This window comes from Atractosteus spatula, chromosome 7, assembly GCF_055471065.1.
Source record: "Atractosteus spatula isolate fAtrSpa1 chromosome 7, fAtrSpa1.hap1, whole genome shotgun sequence".
Taxonomy (NCBI): domain Eukaryota; kingdom Metazoa; phylum Chordata; class Actinopteri; order Semionotiformes; family Lepisosteidae; genus Atractosteus; species Atractosteus spatula.
This window is the reverse complement of record NC_142712.1, coordinates 39,411,272-39,424,132: the sequence shown is the minus strand read 5'-3', so window position 1 is coordinate 39,424,132 and position 12,861 is coordinate 39,411,272. Positions and strand designations below refer to the sequence as shown.

General features: G+C 45.9%; 1 protein-coding gene across 3 annotated transcripts; it reads left to right on the top strand.

Moving 5' to 3' along the window:
* The first annotated feature begins 278 nt into the window (after positions 1–278).
* Positions 279–12,299, top strand: kctd20 (potassium channel tetramerization domain containing 20). Of its 3 annotated transcripts, XM_088921113.1 has the most exons (9): positions 3,644–3,726; positions 4,261–4,323; positions 4,661–4,746; positions 5,267–5,426; positions 5,875–5,977; positions 7,153–7,273; positions 7,544–7,741; positions 9,696–9,806; positions 10,271–12,299. In XM_088921113.1, the coding sequence occupies exons 2-9, from the start codon at positions 4,274–4,276 to the stop codon at positions 10,558–10,560; spliced, it is 1,119 nt and encodes a 372-aa protein (XP_088777239.1). In that variant the 5' UTR covers positions 3,644–3,726; positions 4,261–4,273; the 3' UTR covers positions 10,561–12,299. The 3 variants fall into 3 exon arrangements, with proteins under 3 accessions (XP_088777240.1, XP_088777239.1, XP_088777238.1); XM_088921114.1 differs by lacking the exons at positions 3,644–3,726; positions 4,261–4,323 and adding an exon at positions 279–490; XM_088921112.1 differs by lacking the exon at positions 3,644–3,726 and having other exon boundaries at positions 4,204–4,323.
* Positions 12,300–12,861: the final 562 nt, after the last annotated feature.

Sequence of the window (12,861 nt, the reverse complement as noted above, 5' to 3'; positions counted from 1 at the left end):
CAGAAAACGTAACATTCTTAATTTAATAATTTGATTAACGAATCCTTTTTAAGATCGCATACTACCCACGCGCATCAAACGTAGCGTCGCTTTTTAAGAGATGTGTCCAACTCCCTCTCCACCCCCCCAACACACACACACACATAAATAACCAACAAAAAAGCGAAGACTTAGTTTCATTCCTGCAGCGTAACAAGCGTTAACTGCTCACAATGCAGCAGGGTCACTGCAACAGCGAGCGAGACTGCGGTAGGGAGAGCCTCCTAGGAAAGCTCTTATTTTGGCAGGCGTCGACGAGGTCTGTGCTCGGGGGTAGGGGAGGAGAGATCAGACTACGAGCACAGAAGCCACCGACGGCAACAATTCAAATTCCCTAGGCTGTTTTTTTCCTTCTTATTCAATGAGCTGGCTGTTCTTACATTGAGAAACTGCCTGGACGAGGAAGTACCTTTGTTAATCATGCGTTCAGCGGCGAAGACATGAGGCGATCGTAAGTACCAGCAGCATTCATTTTTCCATCTCTCTCTCCTGGCACTTAGCTAGACAGCATTCAACATGTAGAAAACATACGATTTCAGGGCTTGAGTCTGTGGGTGGGTAGGTGGGGGCTTCCTAGTATTTAATACCTGGTTAATAAAACCCGGTTTGTTATCGATGTCAAAGCCCTGTTTCAGGAAACGTGAAGCGCCAGTCTTTGGGAAAGCTAAGCCTTGTAACGTAAACGGGATCAGGTGTACGCAGAATCGGAGTCTTACAGGTCGCCGGCGCAGTTACAGGGGGGGAAAGACAGCGAACTTCAAGCGCTTTATGTTATGAGTTTCATTTATTTAAGCGATGTCAGTCCGTTTTTAAGCTCGTTGTGTGCGTAGGACTCGCCCCACGAAATTTAGGACGACGAGGTAAAAAAAAGGTTTACCTACATGACTTAGAACAAAGAAATGTAGACTTTCTGGTAGTACTGGAAGGTAGCTCAATGGGATGTATCTTAAAACCATCTGCGACCTACTGTAGGTTAGAATTGCAACACTTTTCCCACTTTTGAAACAACTTTTTGGCTTTCCTACAATTTGCTTGTCCACCTGATTTATGTACTGTCTAGAGAGCCAGAACGGGTCCGAGTGTTATAGTCATTGCTGCAGGAGTTAAAGGAGTTAAATTCAGTAACAACGAGAGTGCGACACCCACGGAGTTTTAATATACCGTACAGTAAGTTTTTATTTGGGATGGGGGGGCATCCCTCAGTATTGAACACGCGCGGTTTTCAGACGCTATGTTTAAAAGAATAACGGTGGGAGTCTGTAGACTTTGCCAACATGCCAAGCAAATATGGCAGACCATTTCTCACTAGGGAAAGAAAACTGGGCCAGATTGGGGAAAATAGGATCCTGGTGGAATTATGAGGCTACTTTGATTTGGAAGTGGAATGTAGCCAGGACCCTGGGATCAGCAGCTCTCCCTCCTTCAAACCTTGCCATGGCCTATTTGTCTGACCCGGTGTTCTCAGGTTCTCAGTACAAGCCAGGCGTTAACTGAGAGATGGATCGCATCTGTGTATCCTGCCTTGTGCCCGTTACTTGCTGGGATGGGCTCTGGCTTGCCTGCGGCCCATAATTGGCTGAAGCCGTTAGAGGGTGGATGGATGATCCTGGTATGGTCCCAGGTCACACACTAGTAGATATAGGTTTGAAATGTCTGTCACAAATGGAAGAGCACCACTTACTGGTCCACCAGAACAAAACAAGTGGATTAGATCCTGGAACACATTAACTATGAGCAACCGATGAAGCTAAGTGGGGTGAATGACCTTCCCTTATTTGTAACCTTTCTGTGTTTTTCCTCTTTTATGACACACTTTTATGACTACCCCTAGCAGCAGTGGATGAATCTTAGATTGGTTCGTATATGCACAGAACACTATTAGACTCGAAACCCAGTACTGGGTTATATTCGTTCTAATTTCACTTCCATGTAGATTCCCCCTCCGTCCTCTGGTTTGAGTTTCCCCTATTATTCAGAAAAAGCCCACTGGGTTGCCTTTGAGGATTCTGACCGCTGCTGGTACAGCACAGGGTCTCAGTGTCCACTTGTATCAGGTTTGTATCTTATATACTTGTATCTCTGGACTGAATACAGAGCAGCAATCTCTTCTGTATAATGAGATACCAACACTGTGCACAGTAGTCTAAACGGAGCCTTACCAGTACTTCATACAATTTGAACAAAGCATCCCTCGATGTTAATTTCTACGTTATGTATCCTAACATTTTGTCTGCCTTTTTTTATTGCTTGCCTACATTGTCTAGAAGATGTATACAATGTTTTGAGATCAGACACTTTTTCTTAAAGCCGTGGTGTGAAAGCATCAGCCTGCCAGACATGGCTTTAGCCCTTCAGAAAATGCCAGTTGCTGAAAAATCCACAGTGGTTAGAAGTGTAAGCTGTTTGTGTGTTTCTTTAAGATAAGGGTAATATATTGTAAGGCTGCAGTGGCTGACAGGTGGTTTAGTGTCAGGTAGCACTGGAAGTGGCTAGCGAGTGGATCCCAGCCCCCCGCCCTGCGCTGACCAGCTCTCTAGTTCCCCTGACGTCCTGTCGCATTTCCAGCAGAGCAGGATTCACGGGTCTCTCATGTGCGCCAGTGGCTGGGCACTTTAAAGTGATCAGGCATCTTGCTGCAGTGTTCATTTTATTCACTGCTGCTAACAGTCGGCAGTTTTATCAGAGCCTCCACCTGCAGTGCCCGTCAGCTGTAACCTCGCACTGTCTTACTGTGGCATTCCTCCCTTTTCCCCAGTTTGTCACTGATCACTTTTTCTTACGTCTGCAGTCTCGTCTAATTAGGATCCAGCGTGCGCCTTCTGAAGGAAACATTGATCATCTTGATCATCTTGTGTCGCACTTGTCTTGTGCAGAAGTCAGCTTTTCGGTTGACAGCCTTCCCCCAGCACACACATTTCCATTCCTTTTTTTTTCAAAGAAAATCCAATACTGCTTCCTCATTGTCAGAACTGGCAACAGGGTGCAGTTAAATTGGTCACCTGTGCATGCGTGTTCCCGGAAGTTTCCTTGTCAAAGCCAGGAACAACAGTGGCAGTCTGTTACTTGAGATTCATGTTTTATGAAGATCTCTTAAAACCCATATGTAACCCTGCAGGAACCGCAGAGCCTGTGGTATAGGACTCCTTCACTGCAAAACGTTTTTTCTTTTTTTTCTGTTGAAAATAGTGCAGGAGCTCAGAGGATGACAGTAGGTCTTTCATTCCTGAGAGCCTTCCTACTTCTTACCTGGTCACCTAAGATTTAGGGTTAGCCGTCTGACTCAAATATCCAGTCAGGTTGTAAGCAAACCCATTTCTGTTTAGTTTTTTTTAAGTTTCAGATTGCTCTTACAGCCTGAAATCCGAGATGCTTACGGATGAAATGAAAAGGATACTCTGTCAAAAGGCTGGAAATAAAACAAGTCTTGGAAAGAACGAGATGTAATAACTAACGAGGCTGTGTGACGGGGCCGGGCAGGAGGGCAGGGGACTTTTTTTTTTACAAATGAAACCTTTTCCTATTTTTGTTTTTCTGGGCCTTGTTTGGGGACGGGCGGGCTGCCGCATAGTTTCGCAGCTGACTGTCCTCTTTGTCTTTCACCTCTCTCTGCTTCTACTTCACTTATTAAAACTTTCCACTGGGAGGTGCGTCAGAGGGTGAAAGGAGGCAAGAGGAATGAAAAAGCAGGTCAGTTTCAGGTTTCGCCAGAGCGCAAGAGTACAGTAAGGATCTGTAATGGTCCAGACAGAGGCCTGGGCCTGGGGCTGAGAGGCTGGTACGCTGCCCAGTGCCTGAGCCAACAACAGGCCATTTACTGGGCTCAGTGGGACCCAAACACCACTGCCACACACACACTCTCACATGTACACCTGCGTTCACGCACACTGCTAAAGAAATGGAAAAACACCCAAAAGTATATAGAGAGACAGTATTTGGGGTTTCTGTTTTTGTAATATACGAAGGAGCAGGTAAAACTGACCTTGCCTTGTCACAACATGCTGATTGCATTCCATGCATACTTACACTGAAGCCGAAAATTAGGACCATATTTTGGTTTTTACTGAGAAACCCCTGCCCTGCCTTTCTACACTTAGCTGGGAGTTGAGATTACCTGCTTCATGGATAGATCAGGTTGAATCCTGATCATTTTATATACAATTCATTAGTTGTTTTGGACATTTTTGTTGTTAATTAGCCTGGATATCTTTGTCATCTTCCTAGAGGCCCCAGTAGTATGGGTGGTTGTGTACCCCTCTCTCTTCTGAGAAATGAAGTAAGAACCAGGTCAGTGTACTGGAATTTAAAGAATTTTGTTGTATCTTAAATAAATTTATTTGATAAATTTATCAAGTTGTTAAAAGCAAGAGTTCCCGTTAAACACTGTTGCAATTGTGGGATAAAAAGGCCTGTCTTTGCAAGGTACAGTGGTTTGCTCATTTATATATTTATAGTATTAGGAATTGTAATAAAAGTATTTTTAGTGCAGGCCTACTGGCCTGATTCAGTCAAGTAGTCCGTTTCGCTGTCTGATTTTTGCTTTGCCGAATGCAAATGGCCACAAAAGCACCAGTGCAAATTGCCAGACTCAGTTCCTTTATCCCCTGTCCCGCTTCTTCTGCAGATACCAGGCAAGCATTCTCAGCACTGACCCCCAGGTGGCGCTGTCTCAGGGTGGAGGGCAGTGCATCAGAGAAAGGGATCGCTCAGGTGAGTCTAGGTGTTTTCCAACCCTTATCCCAGTTTTATTTCATCCACTGGGTCACCATACACCTGGAAGGTCTAAGGCTGTATTTATCTGAAATATTAAGCGTCGTTATCTTTGTCTCAGTTTTCCCCTTTGTAAATCGTCCTTTTTCACAGATCAAACCCACACGTTTCTCGGACAGCCTGTGTTAAAACCATTGCCTCTTGAACTGCAGATTTTCATATTTGCACGCACAAGGCAACAACTGAAACGTCCAGCAGTTGGCCATCCTACTTGGGTGCTCCATGTCACTTTCGCAAATCGTTCTTCTAAAATAATTTAGAAATGTGCAAAAGTGCTTTGAGGAGTGTGTTTTGAGCATATTTCCAAGCCCCAGTCTGGCATTGAGGACTCTCTGAATGTCACTCTTCTTCTTCCGGCCTGTATTGTCCAGTCATGGATGCCAAAGTGACGTTAATGACCGTGCTGGTGTAAGAACCTCGCAGGCACTGCTGTGACGTGCCACCTCTTCTTCCCTGGCAGACTCCGCTGGTCCGGGTGGCTCAAAGATGACCGTCGAGTCGGGCAAGGCAGCGGGCACAGGCCAGGCCTCGTCCGAGAGAGTGACGCTGGTGGTTGACAACACCCGTTTTGTGGTGGACACGGCGGTCTTCGTGGCCCACTCAGACACCATGCTGGGCAGGTATGGTGCCTTTCCGGGAGTGGGTGGTCACATTGGCAGCGCCAGAGAGTCGCTTCCACTCATGTTTGGGTACAGGGCAAAGTATCGGTTTTTACTGCCTGTAAATGCGCAGTTTAAATTATTAACAGATGTATATTCATGAAATGCGTGAGAAAGTTCTGTTTCTGTGGAATGAGCATCTTTCCAATAATGGATATACAGTAGACTCTGACTGAGATGTGCATCATTTGTCATTTTCTTGTCCTAATGTAAGAAAAATCATTGAAGAACTAAAATGCTTCACAGAAACCATTGGTTTTCTGTGCCTATGAGCTTGGTGAAAACTACATAACTAAGAAGCACCAAATTTGTGACCTGGAATCCTTGTTGAATTAACAGGCCCTGCCAATCTCTGTACCCATCAGTCTTTGCAGTTGTCTGCACAGTGTCCATTTTCTGTTTGGTCTAGGATGTTTGGGCCGGCCCGCCAGCACAACTTCACTCGGCCCAATGAGAAGGGGGAGTATGAGGTTGCAGAGGGCATCAGCGCCGCCATCTTCCGGGTTATTCTGGTCAGTACCAGGCTCTGCTTTTTATTTGTGTCATAGTGTATTGGAAGGTTTTGTTTTCGTACGGTGTTAAAAGACATCAGCTGTGCTGCCAGCTTTCCTCTTGGAAAGTTTGATTTAACTTGCCTGTCGAAAACCCCTGGAGAGCTTCAGCTCATCTCTTTATGTGTTGAAATAAAAGCATCGTTCAGAGGCATCTTTGGAAATGTATTCGTTCTGAAAAACTCCTATTAGATGATCGATAAAACATTTTTTAAAACATTGGTTTAAAAAAATAGATTTTTAAATTATTTAGACCTTGTGTAAAATATAACAACAAAAAAGTTAGTTGTGTATATATATGCATGCACATAAGGTTGTGGATGACTTCCAAACTCTTGTAGATGAGACATTAATGACAACTGAAGGACATCTATAGACTTGCAGACATATGTATTGACATGTATCCTTTTGTTAAAGCCACTTTAACATCATGCCTACTGCTAGATACAAGAAATGAGTGCAGTTAACACTTTTTGGAGGAACTGGTATGATATAATAACACTTATTACATTTAACGTTGCGCATAGAGCTGTTTCAGACTTAGGGTGCAAACATTTGTGTCTGAAACACATCCTCCTCAGAGAGATGTTACAAATCTCTCAGAATCATTGAAACTAAAAGACGTGTGACTGATGACACCCGGAGGCAAACAGCCTGGAACAGTGATACTCTCATGATCTGTCACATGGCTGTCGGCACATGTCGGACCAGGAGTGCTTTAGATTTTGTGATGCAGAAGTATGATTGCTTGATATACAGGAGAGGTAGGGAGTGTTGGGGAAGGTTACTTCAAAAAAGGAATCCATTCCAGGAACAAGTTACTTTTGTAACTTGGAGAGATGACTTTCTTGATGGAACTAGAATTTGTCAGAAGTTGCCATCGGTAATCAGTGTAGTGGTACGTGAGTGTACGGTTAAAAAAGAAGTGCGTTAAATCTTGAAAGCAAGTTTCCCTGACAGCTGAGGTTGGAGCAGCATTAGGAGCAGTGTGAGATGGAGGAGCCTGGCTCTGGCGGATCACCTTACTGTCAGGCAGGCAAAGGCTTTTCCCCAGCCCTGGGGTTTTGGAGCAGGAGGCAGTGGGGGTGTGTTACGGTTTTGCTCTGGCTGATCCCAGACCTCGCTCTCTCTGCCAGGATTATTACCGGACGGGGGTCCTGCGCTGTCCGGATGGCGTGTCGGTGGCGGAGCTCCGCGAGGCCTGCGACTACCTTTGTATCAACTTCGACCATGGCACGGTGAAGTGCCGTGACCTCAGTGAGTGCGCCAGCCTCCACCTCCTCTTCCTCCAATTTGGCTGTATTTTTGAGAAAGTTTTGGCAAATCGAGAAGAGAAAATGCACATACAGAGTCACTCGGAACTAATGTCTAACTGCTGTGGATGTAGAAAGCCAGAAGAGGCGAAGGTGCAGCAGGAGCAAAGGCAAGCTGTGCCACGCTTGTGCAGAGGCAGATCTCCTGCCTCTGACTGGCTGCCGTCCTGGGCAAGGGTAAGAGCCAAGCTCCCTCTCTCTCTCCCTCGGCTAGGTGCCCTGCTCCATGAGCTGTCCAACGACGGCGCGCGGAGGCAGTTCGAGGGCTTCCTGGAGGAGCTGGTGCTGCCGGCCATGGTGTCGAGCGCGCAGGGCGGCGAGCGGGAGTGTCACATCGTCGTGCTGACCGACGAGGACACTGTGGACTGGGACCGGGAGCACCCGCCGCCCATGGGCGAGGAGTACTCGCAGAGTAAGGGCTTCTGGGACGCTGATCCATCCTCTGACCATCTGTAGCTTCTGTAGTCTGTGCTGTCTAACTGCACTGGGGGCTTAGGATTAGGGCTACAGTTGCCGGGACCCACAGATACTTGGAGAGAGCTGTTAACTTGAGAAATGGAGCAAGTGGGATTGGGACTGTGGAGCTGAGCGAATGACTTGGCTACATGCTGACCTACACAAAAGAACTTCAGAAACTTGCTAAAAGATTGATAGATGTTAAAGCAGGGCAGATCACCTGCTCCAAAATGCAACAACAGACTGATCTTGCAGTGTTTTGTACAAATTTGTGTAGAACATGCGAACGGTCCAGTTGTAACATTAACCATGATAGCTACATTTGTAAAAGAGTGGTTTTCAACACCAGTGTCTCCTTGTCAGCCTTTAATAAACTGCCTCTCATCCTGGAACATTCTGCAGCTGGAGGGAGGGATTGCCAGCTGTCTGACATGTGGTGTCCATGTGCTTTTCCATCATTGCCTCCCTGTTACTGGTGAAGGGGTAGCTTGGACTCAGAAGCAGGAATATGTACGCTGTCTTTCTGACCTTTATAGACTTTGGTGATTGAGTACTTTAAAGCTGGAGGGTAGGAGGCTGTATTTCATCAGCGATATGTCATGAGCACTCTCCACAATGGAGATCTAAGATCAGTGTTTGTTCACTGCAGCACTACCTCTGTAGCAGAGCCTGGATGGATTGCTGTTTATCTTAGCATGTATAGCATTTCCACTCATTCCCACCTTTCTGTACTAGGAAGTTCCTCAGTGAGGAGGCTTGGATCACCAGCGGAGCTCTGTCAGGGGTTTACTCGGAGCACAACTTTTGTAGAACGTTCAGTGAGACATCTTCGTCAAGTTGCCCCCTACAAATAGCAAAATGAATCCCACCGTATTTTCATGTGCTCTTTTTGTGCTGCTTTCGTTCCCAACATATAGCGCCTTCTTTTTGCAGGGAGTCTTGCAACCCTTGTAGTTCTTGGTGGAGGGCACCGAATGACTCGCATCCCTGGAAAAATAAGCAAATCTCCAGATCAAAAGCAGCACAAGCTATTTTCAACAGCATAAAGAAATTCAGTGGGTTTCACTGTCTGCGGCCAACTTCCCCAAGCTCAGAGAGACGGCATGGGTGTGCTGGCTGGGCGGAACATGTTACCGAGCCATGATGCGGCATGCTGACTCATTCAGATCTCTCGAGAAGCAGCTTGTCTGGGGTTTCACTGTCAACCTGCAATTGGGGGTGGAGGAAGGGGAGGACTCTCTGGCCACTTTAAACAGAACTGCAGAAGCCTACAGCTACAGGACTTAATGTGATCACAGTTGGGTAATGCCTTACGGCAGTTAGAGGGTGGGGAAAATGCATCACATACAGCAGGAACTCGGTTGTGTGTTTCATTCTGAAAGCTGAAGCACAGGGAGGTTCAGCAGGTCTCCGAGGCTGACGCGTGTGTGAGTCACTGCTTCAGCTGGCCCTGGAAACTGGGAGCCACCTTGTAACACTGGATCTTAGACGCTAGACCACTTGGAGTTTGTATCCCACATGTGCTAGCTTTTAATAAGGCGTGCCAAGATTGCACACCTGTGTCAGTGATATGAAAAAAAAATTATTGATCGATTCCACCTCTTCATATATTAAGACATTCCTTATTTGTGGTCTCAGATTTTGGGGCCGAAAGAAAATGTCTCAGGTTTTTGGTTATGTAGCATTTAACAGGTTTTGTTGTGAGTACTGAATAGCCAGAAAATAAAGAGCTGTAGTGAGAGAACGGGTAAAACTCCTGCCTGTGAACAATCTGAATGAAGGTGTGGCCTCAGCCATGTTGTCATGAGTGCCTCTCTCTCTGAAGTTCTGTGTGGGGTAGTCTTCACCTGAGAGAGCCACCTGGTGGTGTGTTAGCAGCGTGCCTGACCTCTCCTGGTCTCTCTGTCCAGTCCTTTACAGCACCAAGCTGTACCGCTTCTTCAAGTACATTGAGAACAGAGACGTGGCCAAAGCCCTGCTGAAGGAAAGAGGGTTGAAGAACATCCGCATTGGCATCGAGGGTGAGTCGCCCAGTCTCCTCCTGCTGTTCTGTGAGCTGCCATAGCTTAGGAATGCCAGCTGAAGAAATGACAAGGTCCCACATGGGTTAGCTCTTAAGTGCCCAGTTCAATAACATTGCCTTCACAGTGACTTTCATCTCAAAAGAGCCCAACATCGGTTCAGCAGTCGGGTATAATCACTCTACTAATTAGCTAATTGTATGGCTTACTGCACACCACTAAATTGAGTTGTGTTTGCACAGTTAATATTTCCAATTCATATCTAGGTTTTCAGTATAAATTGCCCTAGATGAAGATGTTAAAGTAATTAGCATGGTTTCAGCAGCAAGGTCTGTATGCTGGAATGCTGCCATCTACTGCCGGGAGTTTGAAAAGTCTACTTTGGAAAAAACAGGAGTTTGGTTTTACCTCCGGTTCCAGCCCTTGTCTTTAATAGGTAATTATGACATCTCCTTATTTCCCAGGGTACCCTACGTGCAAGGAGAAGGTGAAGCGCCGGCCAGGTGGGCGGTCAGAGGTCATCTACAACTACGTGCAGCGCCCTTTCATCCAGCTGTCCTGGGAGAAGGAGGAGGGCAAGAGCCGTCACGTGGACTTCCAGTGTGTACGCAGCAAGAGTGTGCCCAACCTGGTGACCGTGGGCGAGGGGGCCGCCCCGGCCACCCACCACCCCCTGCCGCAGGTGGACGAGCTGGACCGCCTCAACGGGCCCTACCCCCGCCTCCTCTCCTCCCATGTCTCCGACGAGGGCTGAGTCCCGTCACGCCCGCATCCCAACTCCCACCCTCACCCCCAAGCTCCCTCAGCCCTGGGCGAGCACCACCGATTACAGCACTGCTGCTTCATGCACAGATTCAGAGGTTAGGTGCTCACGTCAAGGAATGTTTAGATAAGAGCAACAGTGGTCTGGATTTTTCCAACAGGAATGTCTGTTTTCTTCAATGCCAATGTGCCAACATGCTTCCAAGTGCCAGAGCAGCTGTGTGGTAGCTACTGGTGGGGTGCCTCACCAAGCTGAACCCAAATTGGCATCTGAAAAGAGGCTGTGCGGAGCCGGGAATCTGTTGGCAAAGTGCAAATACTGTATGTGACAACACATGCAAAAAAACAAAGCGCAGACCTCTTGAAGATCGTCTTTTACTGCAGAGCCCTGCCCGTTGCAGAGTTCAGAGGTTTCACTCTTGAACTAAAAGTCCAAGAAGACTAGCTGGTTTGTGAGTGGGGTATTTTTCCAAGAGCCTGTTGCCTGACTGGGGACTGAGGAGGAGGTGCCGATATTTGCTGGCTTTTGCTGGAGATGGGGCTCTCGGCAGGAACCAGCTGGGGCTTGACAGGAGTCTCACCCTGCCACACACGCCGATGTCTCCGAAACGTACCATCTCATGCAAATTTCAACCGCGTTTGTCTTAACGAGGAGAAGTAGATGAGAAAATCTAAGTGTTTTTGTGCTTGCTGCACCTGGACTTCCTCTCCGGCAGAAACAGGCCGGGCTGTCATGTGGCACGTGTGTGATGGGTGGCATGCTTTTGTGTAGCGCCTTTCGTGATGGCTGTATCTCAATGAGCTTCAACAAGTAGGAAGTTGTCTTTTTCAGAGTGCGTGAGATATCCAGGTCTGAAAGACTGGCCATTGCCAGAAGTTATATAAAACTTTGTTGCAAATGTACTGCATTCAGTAGTGAATAAGGGTCATAAAGCTTTGAGTTGCTGTTAAAATACAGAAATGATGTTACAGTAAAAAATCTGCATAGAAGTTTCTTCCATGGATTTTCTGCAATATTACAATCTGCTTTTAGATCCCCTTATTTGTGCAGACACTCTTGCTTTAGCAGTAGGTGTTCAGGCAAGCTTTTACATTAAAGCGTCAAAGTCCTTTTTTTTCCCACCCAAAGTGAGCAGTTGGGATGCTTTACATAAAAAAGGGATTTCTTTTTTCTGAAGCACAATTTTTAAAACTGGAAAACAAAAGGCATACATTCAGCACACTAATGCAAATGGGTGGAGAGGTATTTGCATTTATATTCTTTCCTGTAATTCCAGAGCTTTTCCAGGTCTTCTGTGCCAAGACGTGAAATGTATCATTGACTGACGCAGAATACTGTACCTGCATCTTAAACACCACTAAAATATTTATGCGAGAGACTCACTTAGCACCATTTGCATTTTGGAATGAAGCCTTTTGCAATTTCTTTCTAAATGTCTGCTTATGTTACACAAAATGAGAAGTATGTTTTGCTTCTTTAAAACTGCTATTCGGAGTCTTTCGGTGATCATGATCATACTGCATTGCATCTTTAGTAGAAGCCATCGAAATCCTTTAAAACAAAGCTGAAGGATTCAGAAAGATGCGTAGTGCACAAGGAGGGCAGGAATTTCTCCTCCCCCACCATGGTCATTGGTTAATTGCCAACGTTGTGTATCAATATTCAAAATGTTTATTCTGGTTTTGAAAGTACAAAGACTGTAAAGTAAAATGGTGATGCTGATTATAGTGTACATTTCATTCTCGAGATGTGGTGTATGTTCCCATGGTGACAATACCCCCCTGATAAAGAGTACATTGTTAGGAAGCAGTAAACGATTAATGCAGCTCTATCCAGCTTGTGACATTTTGTTTAGTTTTGCTTATGTAACTTTTACTGCTACCAGCTTGCTGTCACTTGTGACAGGGAACTACATAAACTGGTTTGAAGCTTGTAGTGTAGGTTTTAGGTTATGAACAGGTACAAGCTTGTGCAGTTGTAACATTTATCAGGACAAGTGTAAAGTTACTTTATGCCTCTTGTTGTACATCCCTGCAATACAAAACTTAAGGGGTTGTTTCCAATTTTGCTGAATATGATTTCTTTCCTGGATCTTTCAAGAAAAAAACAGGAGCAGGTTTAGATCAGCAGGATACATACAAGTTAATGAGCACAAAAACCTTGTCTGCTCAGGCAGAAGATCCTATTACCTCATTCACTGCTTAAGGCTACTTTCATACGAGATGACATTCTTTGATTGAGACCATGGGTGCAGGCAAAATGAAACATCTGACAGCTCATGAGCTGATAATC

Excerpts from the sequence above, each read along its gene's own strand:
- kctd20 (XM_088921113.1), top strand. The coding sequence starts at position 4,274 with ATGGGTGGTTGTGTACCCCTCTCTCTTCTGAGAAATGAAGTAAGAACC. Across the intron at positions 4,747-5,266 it reads CAGAGAAAGGGATCGCTCAG|ACTCCGCTGGTCCGGGTGGC; the intron begins GTGAGTCTAGGT and ends CTTCCCTGGCAG. Across the intron at positions 5,978-7,152 it reads CCATCTTCCGGGTTATTCTG|GATTATTACCGGACGGGGGT; the intron begins GTCAGTACCAGG and ends TCTCTCTGCCAG.